This window comes from Bactrocera tryoni, chromosome 5, assembly GCF_016617805.1.
Source record: "Bactrocera tryoni isolate S06 chromosome 5, CSIRO_BtryS06_freeze2, whole genome shotgun sequence".
Taxonomy (NCBI): Eukaryota; Metazoa; Arthropoda; class Insecta; order Diptera; family Tephritidae; genus Bactrocera; species Bactrocera tryoni.
In genome coordinates this window covers 16289663-16307883 of record NC_052503.1, presented here as the reverse complement: position 1 = coordinate 16307883, position 18221 = coordinate 16289663, and the positions used below count along the sequence as shown (strand labels likewise).

Below are 18221 nucleotides of genomic sequence, written 5' to 3'. Positions count from 1 at the left end.
AATTACACCCCCGAACTGCGCATGACCTCTCTTAGCATATGAATTTTGTTGTTGTTTTTGGTGCAAAAGCACAAATATTTGTTTTTGCTGGAAACTTTTTAATTTTCTTTACGCTCAGCTGATGCTTGCATTATTCGCTCTGCTCTTCACCCCTTGCAAGCCTGCTGAAGCTTGCCGGCAATTTGTAGAGCTGGGAGCCATGTCCCTTTTGTTATGCTTGGTCAGTACTAATACATACATTTGTATTTGCAAACACAGACTCAGCTGCTTATGTGTATGTGAATCGGGCTTTATCTGTATACTATTTCTACTTGTTTTTGTTTCATGCTCAGTGCAACATTGTTTTCGTGCAGTTTCGTTTGTGGCGTTCGCTCGTGCAGCAAAGCAAAGTTCGCAGTTTTTGTTGCTATGAATGAATAAGTATGTTTGGCTTTGTACGCATGGCTATATGCCTTCATAAAAGCAAAGTCTGCTCAACTGGTGGCACGATGTTGCTGCTCGCTTTGTTTGCTTTTGTTTGAGGATACTTTTGCGCTGTTGTTGCTGCTTTAAATGGATATATGTATATTCTATAACACACATACATATGTCTGTCTGTCTATATATGCTTGTTTGCTTGTATTTTTTGCATTCGCCCTCTAATATAGCTTTCACCGCAGTTTTATGAATGAAATCATGCGACACCCAGTCCCACGCTACATAAAAGTGGAATTTTGGCCTTGTCGAGTCATATAAGAGATGAATTTCTATTCGCTTTCCTTTTCTGTTTCTTCTTTTGCCTCCTAATTTTATTGTACCTTATTATATTAACGATTTTACTTATGTGTTTTGGAAAAATGTGTATTCATGCACGAGTATATTCTATTGGGTATTTAAAAATCACAGCTCTCCCAAATGAATGGGCACTTGGCTCAGCTGTTCAAATAAGAAATTGAAAATTTTTTGAAGTGATCTAAGATATAAGGTCCACCGTAGATTAATGAATATTTTTCTACCATTTGGTGGTATCCATACAATACAATAGGCTTCCCCCGTCACGATGTCAAAATCGTGCATGGCGACTTTAACGCCAGGGTGAGCAAAGAAGGTATCTTTGGCTCAACGGTCAGCAGTAATGCTCGATAAATCTACGAAAAGATGCGTGTTACTAATATGTAGAAGGTTTCAAGGCCGGAGCATACTCTTTTCGATGTGATCTAGTGACTGATGGCCAGAGCTTACTAAAATTGTGGATGGAACACTGATCCAGCCTGCTGAATGGCAATGAAAGCATAATGCCAAGAGAAGCCGAACCCGATTCCCCAATCGATGATGATGGAGCAGACCATGAAGAAGTTCGAATAGCAATTGCCCGCCTCAAGAACAACAAAGCGGCAGGGACCGACGGACTGCCGGCCGAGCTATTCAAACACGGCGGCGAAGAACTAATAGGGAGCATGCATCAGCTTCTTTGTAAAATATGGTCGGACGAAAGCATGCCCAACGATTGGAATTTAAGTGTGCTATGCCCAATCCATAAAAAAGGAGACCCCACAATCTGCGCCAACTACCATGGGATTAGCCTCCTCAACATCTATAAGCATATAAGGTTCTATCGAGCGTATTGTGTGAAAGATTAAAGCCCACCGTCAACAAACTGATTGGACCTTATCAGTGTGGCTTCAGACCTGGAAAAGCAACAACCGACCAGATATTCACCATGCGCCAAATCTTGGAAAAGACCCGTGAAAGGAGAATCGACACACACCACCTCTTCGTCGATTTCAAAGCTGCTTTCGACAGCACGAAAAGGAGCTGCCTTTATGCCGCGATGTCTGAATTTGGTATCCCCGCAAAACTAATACGGCTGTGTAAACTGACGTTGAGCAACACGAAAAGCTCCGTCAGAATCGGGAAGGACCTCTCCGAGCCGTTCGATACCAAACGAGGTTTCAGACAAGGCGATTCCCTATCGTGCGACTTCTTCAACCTGCTTCTGGAGAAAATAATTCGAGCTGCAGAACTAAACAGAGAAGGTACCATCTTCTATAAGAGTGTACAGCTGCTGGCGTATGCCGACGATATTGATATCATCGGCCTCAATACCCGCGCCGTTAGTTCTGCTTTCTCCAGGCTGGACAAAGAAGCACAGAAAATGGGTCTGGCAGTGAACGAGGGCAAAACGAAATATCTCCTATCATCAAACAAACAGTCGTCGCACTCGCGACTTGGCTCACACGTCACTGTTGACAGTCATAACTTTGAAGTTGTAGATAATTTCGTCTATTAAGGAACCACCATAAACACCACCAAAAATGTCAGCCTGGAAATCCAACGCAGGATTGCTCTTGCCAATAGGTGCTACTTCGGACTGAGTAGGCAATTGAAAAGTAAAATCCTCTCTCGACGAACAAAAACCAAACTCCATAAGTCAGTCATCATCCCCGTCCTGCTAGATGCTGTATAGGCATGGACGACGACAACAGTTGATGAGTCAGTCTTACGAGTTTTCCAGAGAAAGGTTCTGCGGAAGATTTATGATACTTTGTGCTTTGTAGACAGCGAATATCGCATTCGATGGAACGATGAGCTGTACGAAATATACGACGACATTGACATAGTTCAGCGAATTAAAAGACAGCGGCTACGCTGGCTAGGTCATGTTGTCCGAATCGATGAAAACACTCCAGCTCTGAAAGTATTAGGCGCAGTACCCGGCGGGAAAAGCAGAGAAAGAGAAGACCTACACTTCGTTGGAAAGACCAGATGGAGAAGGACCTGGCTTCGCTTAGAATCTCCAATTTTTGTCACATTGCGAAAAGAAGAAACGAGTGGCGCGCTGCTCGACTATAATCGCATAAGCGGTGTCCATGCCAGTAAAAAAGAAGTTGTATTATGGATTTCATATTAATGCAATTCATTACAACACAAGCATACATACAGTTGAGTGAAACCGTAAACTATACGAAGTCCTTTTTCAATAAATAAGATTTTGTTTTCGTTTAAAAACTGTTTTATTCGAGGTCTCAGGTACATGTTTTCCAAAATCGATTACTTGATTTAAAAGCGATGTCTATAGACAACACGGCGCACTGTCTTGTAATGGTAACCATCAGCTTCGAGGGAAGCAGATGGCTCTGGAGCTGGTGCTGCTGCTGGTGGAATATAGGCTGGCTCTGGGGCTGCTGGTGCTGGAGCAATTGGCTGCGATCTTATATCTACGGGGATCGGTGCTGCTGGAGCTACAGGCGCTTGTGGTGCTGGGGGAATGTAAGTGTTTTGCGGTGCTACGGGAGCCGGAGCAACAGGTGCTGGAGCTACTGGTGCGGGAGCAACTGGTGCTGGAGCTGCTGGTGCGGGAGCTACTGGTGCTGGAGCTACAGGTGCTGGAGCTACTGGTGCGGGAGCTACTGGTGCTGGAGCTGCTGGTGGTGGCACGTAAGTGTTTTGCGGTGCTACAGGTGCCGGAATTACTGGTCCCGGAGCTAGAGGTGCGATCGGTTCCGACCTAACCTCCTCATGCACGGGTGCAGGATAATCATAGCCACTTTGTAAGTGGGAGACATCAGCCGCGGCGCAGGCCAACAAGGCGAAGGAAATAGCGACGAAGAATTTCTGCAGGATGGAAAACAAATATTTTTATTTTTTTTTTATTTATTTTTCCAATTTATTTTCATATTCTAGCATCTATTACCATTTTAAGATTGTTGAGCTGCTTTCGAGTGCTGTTTGCTGCACAGTAGCCAGAGTTGATTTATGTCTCCTCAAGCACTTAATCGCTTATTTATATGAATCGCACGAAGTACCTAAAATGAAGAAGCATCACCCAAAAGCTGTAATGGTGCTTGCCTCGATCGCTGTTTAGTTCATTGCTTGGTTGTGCGCCGCGGAAGTCGAAATAATTAACAGCAATTAACTTGCTACGTTTCACGCGCACTTCTGTGTTATGGTACAGCTACCGGTAAGCCGCCAAAAATAAAAAAACAAAAACAAAATTGAAAATTTTAAGCAGCCAACTGACAGGTGATAAATCTTGCATAGGCAATCAAGTTGGTAGTATTTATAGTAGGCACACATTTTCAGCACGTGAAGCGTAATTTGTGTGCATAATTTCGTATTCATTGCCATTGATACCTTCAAAATTTACCATTTACAGTATCGTAGTGTAACACAACGTCTCTTTTTAATGAGTTTTTTGAGTTCTAAAGCGACAGCTATTAATTATATACGTTTTTGGAGTCAAATATTTGTGGATCATTCTAATTTTCAGACATTATAGTATCGATATCTCCAATGCTTATTATTTCATATATTATTTTTCCATTAATTTTATTAATTCATTATATTCTTTTATAAGTTCTTACAAATTAGAGTAGACTAAGATTCAAGTCTTAAAGAATTAAGTCATAAGAGTTCATCTGGCAACAAAATCCTCTGATCAAATTTGACCCGGACTAACACAAGACCTATGTACAAGTATTTTACTAGAAATATTTCTTATCAAATTTGGCCAATGTAAGTATGCCACCGCTTAGTCCAATTTTTTATACACTTGTTATAAGCCTCGGTCTTCAGTGCTTAAAAAAATTTTTGTTTTTTTTCGGTATCGGCTCATTTTTGGAACGCCAATCGCTGTATTGTTAAACAATTTCGACACTATATTCTTAAACCCACTCCACATCACTAATAAAAATGCATTTTATGAAATTAAGGTGCTTAGTTTCGTTGTCAAGCATCTGTTTTGTGACCTCTGCTCGCTTTTGCAAAATATTGTAGTCTTTTGGTGCGAATTTAGCATCAGACACTTCAAACCTAAATATACCGTAACAAATGTTGGGATTCCTTGCTATTTTTCAAATGCCAACATAATGATTTTGAAGTGCTGTTTCTTCAACTTTTCTGATGTTTTTGAAAACGACTCGCAGGAGGCCAGTTTTCAATAACGTCACGACCTTCACTGAATACTTTGTGTCACTCAAATAAAGTAGAAGTATCTACTTACTTCTGCATAATTTTCAACGATTCCATAGTCGTGATTCCATTAGAAAGACAAAATTTTCAAAAAACTCGTTATTCGAAAAGGAATATGGAGTTGAAACCTCAGACGAACATAAAAAAAATATTTTACCAATCTAAGAAAAAATTTTGTCGGCTTGTGCGTGTAACTTAAATAGATCAGTCCGGGTCAATTTTGATCATATATTATTTATTGATTGGTTTGAACTTAGTTCATCATAAATAAGGTCCTTGAAATTGTACAGTGCGTCATAATTTTTCCAAACTAAAACTAAAAAAAAGTCCTTTAGCAGACTTCATTATTCGAATTAATTAATTGAAGAAGGGATCAATAAAGTAGTTAATTATAAAGACCAAGCTCAAATAGGTTTTCGAGGCTCGTTAGATACTTGACCGAGTTTCACTCCTTATTTGTTGTGAAAATCTTCATTTTAGGCTGCAAATATAGGGACTAATAAATTCTTTAACCGGCTCAAAACGACTAATACACTCAAACGTTTTAATCTAACAATTCCAGGATGACTACTTTTAAGGAACATGTATTTGATATGAGTACAAATCTGGTATATGACTGCTAAAAATAATAGTTCTCTCTACAATTTTTTCAAGACCTTATAAGAGGCTTTGGAAAGATATTAAATAAATATTGACTACATAAAATCATTGACAATTGTCGCACAACGTTGTCATTATCCAAAAGGCCTTTGAATCTATCTATCTATTTATCAAGCAGTCAATAAGATTATCCATTTCTTTGATTTTCAAAGCAAATACTTTTTCTAGACGAAGCAAACTCACTTGAAAACCATCTAATACTTCTCTAGAAAAGCGCGTCTTCAAATCTTCGCCGCTTGTATCCAAAAGAGGTACCTGTAGTATTCTTCGCAAGTACTCACGCAGAAATTTCCTCGTTTTGTTTGTCGGCCGCAGATTCTTCGTTTTTCTTTGTCAACAAGCAAGCAGCGTATCTTTCATATTTAATGTCTTTGCCAGATCGATCGATTCTTTCTGAAGAATCATCCTGAATGAATGAGTTAGAGATAGAATATCACATAGGCAAAATATACCAATTATAAATTCAAATTTGTACATGGAGGCGATGAGTATTGTTGCTTTTCATATTTTACCTCTAAGAAAGCCCCTTCCAAATATGAAGTTTTAATTGTAACGGAAGGTCCTCCGCCTAACGGTTTCTATTTTTCTTATTATCAGATAGAAAAAATTTATATCTCGCTTCCAACTACTTCAGAAAAATATCTGTTAATTAGGTGTTGTAGGAAAAATTCTTATATCTCTATGATTTTTTTTTGTAAACCCAACCAAGCCAAGATATTAACGGCTGTAAATTTGACTATTTTGGGAAAATTTTTTTATTTCCGTTTCCTTCTTTTTTCAGTTAATAATTTTTGTCAAAAAATGAAAAATTTCTTTACTATATTTCTGTTACTTTACATTTTTCAGAGTAGTAAAGTTATTAATAAGTCATTTGGCCCTGGGAATTGGAAATTTCTCTCATTTCCCCCTCTGAATTCTGAATTTGGAGAGGCTTTCTTAGAGGTGTCTAGGAACATATTTTTGCGGGTACCAATTGAAAAAAAAAAAAAAATTTTTTTTGAATCACCCTAATACATATGTATATTCTCTAGAAACCTTAAATGCCACAGAGACATTCCGAAGATTTAGGGTGACAGCGAAATTATTTTATCAGCATAAAACTATAACCATAACTAGAGTTTAGCATAATTCAGCAGTTCTTGGAAAACTGATTTGAGGAGAAGCCATTAGCCTGCTGGATGACTGCTGTCTCTGAGCTTGTACACTGGCCAGATTCCATGACTTTTATTACACACAATTTAAGAAGCCATCTGGGTTTGAATCTGACACTTTTTATTATCTCGGAAGAATATTTGCGAATGCAGATTTAAAATTTGAATCAAAAAGTTCTTTTCTAAGTATACTAAAAGTAGGAAATAATAATTAGGAATTCCTATCTTGCGTTATATATGTAAGTGCGTTCAAGTTACGCTGTATGGCTATAGAATAAGAAAGAAAAAAAGAATCTCAAATGGTTTTGTGTTTGCTTGAATCGATATCCTTTGAGCATGCGACTAAGATGGACACCAGCAAGATGAAATACGAAAATACAATATAAATTAATTAATAACGCCAGCCAAGCGACGAAAAATGTGTATAATTTTTTTAGTAGTGATACTGTAATTGGCAATCATGTAAAATTTCGGGTTAGTTGATTTCGTTCTGTTGATCTCGATATCAAAGATCCACCACGTTCTGGAATGCCAATTGTTGAAAAATTCTCGAGTTTGACAAACATATAAGTACAGCTTCGTTTCTTCAGGAGCTAAACATTATTTAGAAGCACTTAAATAAGGCTGGAAATGAAAAAAGGCTCCATATATAGGTGTCATACTAGTTAGTCCCAGAAATCCTCATGAAGCGAGTTTCTATTTGGTAGTCGCTGCTAAATCGCAACAAAGTCGACCCTTTTCTGAAGAGGATGGTTATTAGTGATGAAATGTGAATCACTTACGGCAACATTAAGTAAAAGTGGTCGAGGTCAAATCATGGTAATCCAACAAATACCTTGGCTAATCCCGGATTGATGGTCAAGAAAGTTTAGCTTATTATAATTTTTAGGGGATCGTCGACTAAGAGTTGCTCTCCTACATATAAACGCTTACTTTGAATCTATATTGTCAACAATTGGGCCTATAAATAAGCAGTCGGTCAGAAGCTGCCATCAGTGCTTAATAATAGGTGAAGCTGTTCCGCTCTGACAGCTTAGTTGGGAAAATTTGTTCATTCTCCTTATAGTTTAGAGCTGACAATAAGTGATTATTAACTTTTCCTACTGTCTGCGATCCAATTTTAATCTTCTGTCTGCAAAATTGTTTGCTGACAGTATTATTGCATAAAAGTTGCATGCTTTTTTAATAAACAATATTGTAAACAAAGAGAAGCAAATACATTTTTATTTCGCTGTTTGATTGAGACTCGCCTTGTCAAATTTTAATTTCGTCGAGCACAAAGCAGCTGTCTACCCTTTGCCCTCTCACGGGACATTTAAGTAATTTTAATAAAACAAAAAAGAAATTAAAAAGCTGAACCATAAAGCATATCAAATCACAAAGCACTCAAAGATTCGAAGAAAAATATGCTACATGCCCACGCTTAAGTCCATATACAGACACACGCATAAAAATACACACATACATATGTGTTTAGTAGTGTGGCATGCCTATTTCATGTTGGCAATCATGTAAAGGTCTAAATGTGGTTGTATAGCTTGGTGGTGCATTAAGGTCTGTGTATATGTATCCGCTTCCACACGTTTGTCGATACATGCATGTATGTGTGTGTGTGTATTTGTTAGGCGATGCCTTTGTGCACGCATTTGTCATAATCTCATCACCGCACTATCACTCAAATCCTATTAAGGCACATGAAGAGCGCGCTTGGAAAAAACGCAGCACCGCAGAGAATTGAACGCCTTGCAGACGGAGGCGTTCGCAATCTGAAGGGAATGCATGTTAAGGTATAAGCATAAATGAATGAATAAAAACAGGCATATCAAATATTCACATAAATAAAATGGCATATACTGTATATGTGTCCATTTATTCACGCTTTAATATTCTACGTTTTAAGCCATGATTTTTCTCCTACTTTCGCTTTTCACATGAAAGCTTACTTTAAGATGCAATAGCTGAGCAAAAAGCGGCGGCAGATACAATTACCCACACATGCAAACATATCTACAGTTATATGTGTGTTTTTATGTATATATACAGTGGTGTAGAAAATATGCTGTCAGCTTTCAGCTGAGGCGCGCTACAGTCAAAATTATACACCTTATGCATATATTAGGGTGGAGCAAAAAACGTTAATATGTTTATATTATGTCTGACATGAAGCTTGTAACACTCAAAAGTATACGTTGCAGACCATATGGAATACTTATTACATACAAATGATCACCAAGACGAGCCATGCTTTTCAGTCGATCAATATATAGGTGTCCTTCAGTCCTTCAGTTTTTGAGCTATTGTTCGGAAATTTCGCACACGTCGTTTTGCTTGCAAGTAGTAGCTCATTTGTCGAAATCACCGATATCGAACCAGTATAGCATATAGCTATCATATAAACTAAACGTTTGTAATCAATTGCTTGTATGGAAAACTTTTTTGTTTGCTGAGCTATAGGCACAAAAATTGGCACGAATTATTTTACACGGCAAAGGTACAATCTTGGCAGAAATTGTTCAGATCGGATCAATATAGCATATAGCCGCCATATAAACTTACTGAATAAAACCATGTGCTTGTATGAAACACTCTTTTGTTTGACGAGATATCTTCAAGAAACTTGGCATACTTTATCACATAAGACAACAATATATTCTCCAAAAAAATTGTTCAGTTCAGATCACTATAGCATATAGCTGCCATACAAACTGAACGATAATTTTGATCGTTTTTAATATTAAAATGTTTCGAAAGTGTATTACGCGTTATAATTATACTTTCATATGTATGTATATATGGTGTCACTAAACCCCCCTACTAAATTGAAGCCAACCAAATCATCAAGGCTCGCTGAGTCTTTTTGGAGATTTCCGCTTATTTCATTTTTCATTTTTCGCCAAAAGGCATGCCACTCATTTCACAACTGTCTTGGGATATTTGGAAGCAAACACATATTGTTGTATGTGTGTTGTTGTTGCTGTTGAGATTTCATGTTAAGCAGACAAACAATTTGCCACAACAAATGGTGGTTGTGTGTATGGGAAGCATAAGCGTAAAAAGATACCAAACTAGTAGTATTACAAAGAATTTGTAAAATAATAGATGATGCAGAAAAACAGGTCTAAGTTGCCACAAAATGTTGACAAGTGACAGCCACAACAAAAAACCAAACGAAAAATGCTACAAAACACATGAGAATTTGTGTAAATGCACAGGCTGCCTATTTGTCAGCGAGTGTCCTTGGCGTGTTGCTTGCAAAGAAAGAGAGAGAGAGAGATAGAGAGAGGGAGAGCGTGCGAGAGACTTACACTACTCACTCAAATATATTATATTTATACATATATATATTATATACATGTATTATTATTATATATAAAGACAAAAATGTTTCTACAATTCATTTGAGCACCTACAAATACACACACACATATCCTCCTAAAATAATATGAAAGCGCTCAGCATTGCCCTTACACACTGCCATCAACACCTAAGCTTCGGTAATTTATGCTTTGCAATTTCATTTTATTGATGCTACACTTGATGCAGCTTAAATCAACAATTTTTCATATTGTCCAAATATTTTGCTGTGGCCTTTTGCCTTCGCACCGCTTGCGCAATACATTTACCTTTGCTGCCCTTTAAAGAGCGCGGCATTTGTCACGTCATTCAGTTGAGCGCCTACTACACGTCGCTGTAGAAAGCCAACTGTGTTGTGGAAGGTCACAAAGACGGCTAGAAAGGCTATCGCATCAAAGTGAAATGTGGCGCGGTGCAAAAGTATACACACATACAGATGTAAATGTGATTCCTATATATCGTGCATATGCTGATTTGTGCTAATTTATCAAATGTTTAGGAAATGTAACTGAAAAATAACTTTCCGTCACTTATTTTTAGCTGAATGCGCAATTTTCGAAAATACATGTGTAAATATGTATATATGTACATGTGTTTCTGAAATACATATGTATATGGCATATGTTTGTAAAACATGTGTGTTTGCTTACAGCTAGTCTCAACTGTGTGTTAATGAACCTTCACTTTAAGGTTCCTCATACGCCATAGCTGCCTACCTTTATATGTTGAATGTTATGGGGCGCGACATGGCGTATGAGCAACTTTTGTAGCATAAAGCCTTTGATTAATGTATAAGGGCAACAGGTCGTATGAGTTACAGCTTTAAGAGGTGATATTGTTTACTACAGGAAAAATAAAAAAAATAAAAATTAAAAAAAAAATAAAATAAAAATAAATAAAAACAATAAATTTAAAAAAATTTAAAAATTTTATTTTTTTTTCTATTTTTAATTTTATATGTAGTTAAAAATAATTGAATTATCGTTAGTGGTTTGCTATTAGCTGACAAATCAGTTAAGTATTGTTGTTATTAAATTTAACACTAACATTTGTATTCGACTATAAATAAATGTTTATTTAATTAAAAATAAAAAAATTTAAGCTGCATCACAGTTATATTACACAACAAAGGTGCTGCTTATAGCATACAAAAGTTTAAAACCACCTTCTTTTCGATTTCGATCGTCCAATTTGTATGACAGCTATATGCTATAGTCCACCGATCTGCACAATTTCTTCAAATATTATAAAGTCGCTTTAGAAAACAATATATACAAAATTTCGTGAAGATCTTTTATCAAATAAAAAAGTTTTCCTTACAAGGTCTTGCTTTTGATCGTTTAGTTTGTTTGACAGCTATACGCTATAGTCTACCGATCTGCACAGTTTCTTCAAATAATATAGCGTTGACCTGGAAAATAATTTATACCAAATTTCATGCAGATATCTCGACAAATAAAAGAGTTTTCTATACAAGATCTTGATTTTGAGTCTTTAGTTTGTATGGCAGCTATACCCTATATTAGTTCGATCGGCAAAAAATATTCGTTAAATATAGCGTTGCCTTGTACAATAGTCTGCAAGAAATTTCGTGGAGATCGCTTGTCAAATAAGAAAGTTTTCCATACAAGGACTTGATATTTGGCGCGATTTATGGACCAAGTAACTTATAGATGGAACAATAGATCTAACGACTGATGTGACTTTGTAATTCACAGCACTGCTTTAACTCAGGGAGTCATTTTTAAATTGAATTTGGTCATGAGATGAAAAAAAAATTTTAATTATTTTACTTTCCCAACTTAACGGCTTTAACATACAACTCAACCAGACTTGTGTATGTAAGCAAATCAAAATGAAATGCCAAGAAGACAGAATGTGTCTTATGAAAAAACTCTGCATATCTACAAATGTCAACAGCACCAACATTGCTGCTGCATAAACAAGTCAAGTAATAAGAAATACTGCATTCAAATAAAGATTTATAAATGTCAATACTCACAAGCAATATCAGACTGTAATGCAATAATCGCAATGAATGCAAAGCTGTAAGGTCACACAAAGAGTATGAAAATTCATATATGCAGCTATATCTTTCCACAGCATTCATGCGAGATATAGACAGCAATACCAACATAAAGGCAATGACATTCTTAAATATGCACATTTATATGCATTAAATGTGAATGTACGCCACAACGCCTGCAAGTGTGCAATAATTTATGTAATTTTCTCCACCAGCTCTACAATCAATAAGCTTTTAAATAACTTTTGTGAATGCCTACATATAAATACACACTTATATGCCTTGCCAAGTATTACGCACGTCATCGCTATGCTTATAAGTAGAATGATAATGAGGAAAACATGAATTTATCGCCTTACAAAAGCGCCATTGAATGGTTGATTGAAGCTGCTGAGTATCATAAAAATTTCACCCGCAATAATTGCTTCGCTATTTATTGCTATACAAGTAATATACATTTGATATTACACCATTGACCCACTTGAGTCATTAATTGCAGTCATATACGCGTATACACACACAGATATGGCGCTAAGTAGGCAAACAAGCATACTTTTATGCGCGGCAGCTGTGCGCTTCAGGCGTATAGACATAAAAAGTGCCGTATATGCATGCCGACTGCGTATTATTTATGCCACAAATTATTAGTAATCATTACTAAATGCGTAGTAATAAATATCTAAATATATTTACACATATATATTAGGGTGGGTCAAAAAAAAATTTTTTTTTTTTGCTTCGTGTTCGAAAATGTGTGTTAGATGGTTTTGCTTTTGAACAATTTATTGTAGAGTGAAAAGAAGAAATTTTAAGAAGCTTAAGGATCTAAAACAAGGTTTCAATATAATTTTTGCTATGTCGACTCGATTCAAAAAAAAATTTTTATTCTTTTATTATTTTTCAAAAAAAAATATTTTACTTTTTATGACTTTATTTGAGAAAAAAATTCCGCGTTTTTATATGAAAAATCAGAAATCACCATGTAACCTTCTTTTTATTCTTCTTTATTAGCGTAGACACACCTGTTAATATTCATATTTAGAACACAAACTTTAACAGTTTATTTTTCATAATTTACGCCGATATTTTCACGCTAAAGAAAAAAAATTCTAATTTTTTTTCGCCCACCCTAATACACACAAAAATTTATCAACCGGAAACGCGGTGTTTGCATCTCATTATTTTATTTTGTTGCTGTTTTGTGTTTTTTGGCTTTATTACAACCCCCTTTATGTTTATGAACATTATTTTTTGGACTTACATATGTAAATAACATATGCTGTAGTAATTTTCACCACCGCAATAACCTAAATTATAAATGTAAATAAAAAGCTTAAGCAACTTTCATCGAAGCATGAGAAGCAGAAGCATGAGAAAACGCTCCAACCCAAGTACGCAAATATAATAGGGAGATGAAAAGCAAAGCTGTTTTAGCTAAAGTCAACAGAGTACAGTTTCTTAATTATTTTTATTTTATTTATTTTTTGTTTTTTTTTTTAAAAAATGTACATAATTTTATAATTCTTTATTCCATGCTGTTAAGTTAATATATTTAGCTTAATTTCAATGAGAGGCAGATAGTAGTGATTACTCTTTGAACTATGTTGTTAAATCTAACCTTTGGAAGTACCCAGTGGACGTCCAAAAGCGACAGTTAAGAAGGAAAACATCAAAACCTCAATAAACAAAAGAAAACACGAGCTTCGATTGCACCAAAGCTATAATACCCTTCACAAATGGAAAAATTTCCATACACCAAGTGACTATTCTGCATTTTTACAGATATAATAATTGGCTATATCGGCTCCTATTCAGGCTAAAAAAATGTTTGGACGACATTAAAATGGGTTTCATCGAAACAGCTGACACTCTACCGAAATTAAAGATATATACAAGTATATCGATAAAGACATTTTTGACTCACTCGATGTTTATGAACATAACAACCAGCAGCGTATTGACATGTTATTAGACCTAAAAACAAAACAAAATGGATTTGACAAGAAACTTTTCCAATTTATGCTGGACGAAAACCTTAAGGAGTATATTGACGCAGATCATCAGGCCAAACGGCTGGTAGAACATATTTCCATGCGCTATGACCAAAAGAAAGCAAACAACCCAAAGGAAGTCGGTATACTGGTGAAACAACGAAATCGATTTACAAAGAAGCTATTGCCACAAAGTGAGGAGCCGATTGTATGAGATTGCATGAAATCTTCCAGAAAAAGTGCAGTGAACTCGAAACTGGTGGTGTGTCACAAGCGATAAAGGCGAGCTAGACTTCCTACTTCAAAATACTATGAGACAAAGGATGGTGGTGTGGACGACAACCTCTGAGGTTGTGTAAAACTCCGTAGGCGTATAAAATCGTAATGTAGGAGAGGGCAAGGTAAGATAGGAAAGGGCAAGAAACAAGCATTTAACTGTCTCTCATTGCTTAGAAATGTGGTTGAAACGTTATTCCTTAAGCGCAGCCAAAAACGCGAAAGTCTACATTTTGATAAAGCAAAAGCCACAGAGCACAAGTAAATGATCTCAAAGTTCGATTATTCCAAAGCATCAGGCTTAGATGGAATCCCGAACAGAGCCCTGAAGCTCGCAGTGAAGTACAACGCAAAACCATTTATGGAGATATTTAACCGATGTCTACGAGAAGGGACTTTCAACAAGATATGGAAAATACAATGACTATTGCTATTTCATAAAGCGAACACACTAGAGTTCATACCGCCCACTACATATGTCTGGTTGACACAATGAGCAAAATTCTGGAGTGGATTGTCTGTGTCCAACGAGAAAGTCATCTAGAAGGGGAAGCCTGAAGCCTATCCAACAACCAATATGAATTCCGCAAAAAATGTTCAACCGTTGGCACAATTAAAAAACTCACAGGTATTGCGGAAAATGCCATAGAATGAGATAGGTGGCAAGTACGGCAAGAAAGCAGACTGCGCAGTTATAACGCTCGATGTAAAAAACGCATTTAATTCGGCTTACTGCCCCACATGCTTCGTGCATTAGAGACGTAAAAATACCAACTTATCTGCTGAGCATCATACAGAGCTATTTGTCCGAATGGCTGCTGCTCTATGGCACGGATGAAGCACCAAAAGAGTGCACTGTAACTGGTGGTGTGTCACAAGGTTCCGTAATGGATGCAATCAATTTCGCCGTATGAAGCGGCTGTATGGGGATCCGACTAAGTACAAAGCGCACACAGTGTCTCATGAAGCTGTTAGCATTATATTTGAGATAATGCCGCCAGATATAATGACTCGAAAACTGTAGCGGATCTATGACAAGAGCAAAATTCTAGGGAGGAAGCTGACAATGGCAGAGCGTAAAGAGGAAAGACAAGTAAGCATAGAGGAATCAAAAACCGTTGGGATACAGCAGCAAAGGCAAGTTGGGCGCACCGATTAATCGTAAATATACAAGTACGAGTGAAATCAAACCAAGGCAAGATAAACTTTTACACGACGCAGTTTCTAACAGGACACAGATGTTTCATAGATACGGTATTGACAATGAAGTTACGTTGTTTTACTATTCCATACGTCAGTCTCATCTACGGCTACTATATTCTCCTCACTGCGTGCTGGACGTGGTCTACTCGTTCGAATATCATCTAATAAAGATGAATCAATAAGGGTTATTGAAAAGAGTACCTTTACTTGAATCAGCCGAAATAAAGAATTGAATTTTGTTAATCTGTCTTGAATTTCCTAAATATTGTATAAAATATGATTGAGATCCTAGCCAATTATATTATACTTACCAGTATTTTTACCAGAATAAAAATCGAAAAAATATAATTTTTCTTATCAAAGTGTGGTGTGGCTGCAATCAAGGTAAGAAACCTACATTTTCCATTAATTCATTTCATGACTTATTCGTAACTCAAATAAAAATAGAAAACCTGCCGACAACGATTAAAAGCGGCACGGAAGCTATAAAAAGTTGCCAGTCACGGCAAATATAATTCGCACATATTTCCGCCTGTCAGCAAATATTATTAAAGGAGATATGGCGTATAATACGAAACTATTGCAAGAGTATGCAGCAGCGTTACAGCGGTTGAAAAAAAGTTCAGAAAGAATGCATTTGAGTGAAAGTTTCCTGTCAGCTTCTGCACACAAATGGCAATGAACCGCTTTATGTGTGTGTGTGTGTTTGTGTGTATCTAGAGCCGGACTAATAGCAAAGGCCTTTAAGGTCGCAGCTAACGCGTTCAGTCTCGCTTCCGACCGTGCCACTTCCGCCAAAGGCCAACGGTAGAAGCAGTGAAACCACCAAAGCAAGCCGCAATGAAAGCTTAACGCCGCAAAGTATGCCACACTGTTTGTATTACCGTTACGCGCTATCATTTTTCTTCGCAAGTTCTGCCACAGTTTTTGCTGCAACTCATGAAAGTTTGCGCTTAGTGCGTTTCGGTGCCTTTAATGCCTCTTAGTTGGTGTTAGTTGGCGGTTTACTTTGTGCCTTCGTTCTTGCGTTTGTATGTGGGGTTAAGTTTGACTATCGTACGTCGGTTGTTGTCGGTTAATGGCTTTGTGAGTTGGTCTTTTGCTAACGCTTTGCCACATACATTTTGCTCTAACGCAAAGCACATGTGTTTGCTCCCATCTATGATCCTCACCATTTACGGTTTCTAATTTTCTTCATCTTCTTTACTTTTTATTTGCTGCATAGTCATTTAGGCGTTTGTATATATGTAAGTATATGTATGTTATAGCTAATGGAATTTTCCTCAGTATGAAGATGTGTCTACTAATGAAATCAAAACATAACTCAGTTCGAAGAGTTAGGGTGAGCAAAACAAGGAATTTCTGCTATAAAATGCATCACATTGAGGTGTCGTGCTGATGGCAGTGAATCATTTTTATAAAATATTAATACACATATCATAGAAGATCTATGCCGTTGAGAACTTCCGACGAATCACTTGACCGCGAAGTTAGGTCGTGAGCAATGAAAGTAGATTTCACCTCAGCCTAAAGGTAGGCAACGATTTATATTTTGTAAGTACAAGGGTGTAACATTTTAAGGCAAGGTAAATTGTTGCCTACATTTAGGAGTGAAGTATGTAAAATTTTAAGGCAATCGTTGCCTACCTTTAGGGGCAAAATATGCAAAAATTTATTTTACGGTTTTCAATTAAAACGAAGAAAGTTTATTTACTGCACAGTTCATAATCATTGAGTGTTTTTCTTGCATCTTATTAATTCAAGATACAACAAGTGTCAGTTTTGCACACCACATCCGGGTCTACATAACCCAAACTGACCCCTAGTTATGCCCAATTAAGGTTAGACTTCTCAGCAATATACCGCTAAAGTACTCAGAAAGAGTTAATTATAATACAACTATTCAAATTTTACTCAAAAATTTAACTTTCTTAAAAAGCTTTTCACGCAAAAGAAAATCGATTCAGCTCCGATTTCTGAACGCTGCTATCTTTCTTCTTCTCAATTCCACTCCATATAACCACAAGTACTTCTCCATCCACTTCCAACGTTGTTAAAATCATTTTACCCGCTCAGTTTCAGTTTCAGATTTTGCGCTTCAGCTACAATTGAATTAGTTGAGGTTTATTAAATCGTTTATATTTTCAATAGACAGCATTATCGCACACACACTCACACATATATGTACATATGTATGTGTGAAATTGCAAGCAAATCCCGCAGAAATACTTCGAGTACATAAGACCAGGCATAAATATGTCGCCGGTAGACGCGGCTCCATCGTATGAGCATAAAATTTCTACTAAATAGGCGCGTCGCGTACTCTTATCTCACTTTCCGGCTGAACGCACGAAATGCTAAGCAAAATGCTGCTGGAAAAGTGAGTTCAAATTCATATTTTTTGTATTTCTTGATATTTTTTTATATTTTTTCTGCTTTGTTTTAAAATGACTGTGGCTTTTATGCAAATTTCGCCATACGTGCTTAAAATATATTCGCATATGCCTTGAGAAATGTGGCTGTGGGCTTTCCTCCCTAGCAAACAGAGGTCATTGTAACCACACTGGTAGCACATGTAAGTATAAATATATATGCGTATGTGTGTGGCAC

At 36.8% G+C, this 18221-nt stretch overlaps 1 protein-coding gene across 1 annotated transcript in view; it reads right to left on the bottom strand.

The window, feature by feature from the left end:
* Positions 1-18221, bottom strand: part of LOC120777031 (vegetative cell wall protein gp1-like) — a 62701-nt gene that overhangs the window by 23447 nt on the left and 21033 nt on the right. The window contains exon 2 of the mRNA XM_040108142.1: positions 3151-3594. Within this exon, the coding sequence (XP_039964076.1) occupies positions 3151-3594 (444 nt within the window). The remainder of the gene's footprint in view (positions 1-3150; positions 3595-18221) is intronic.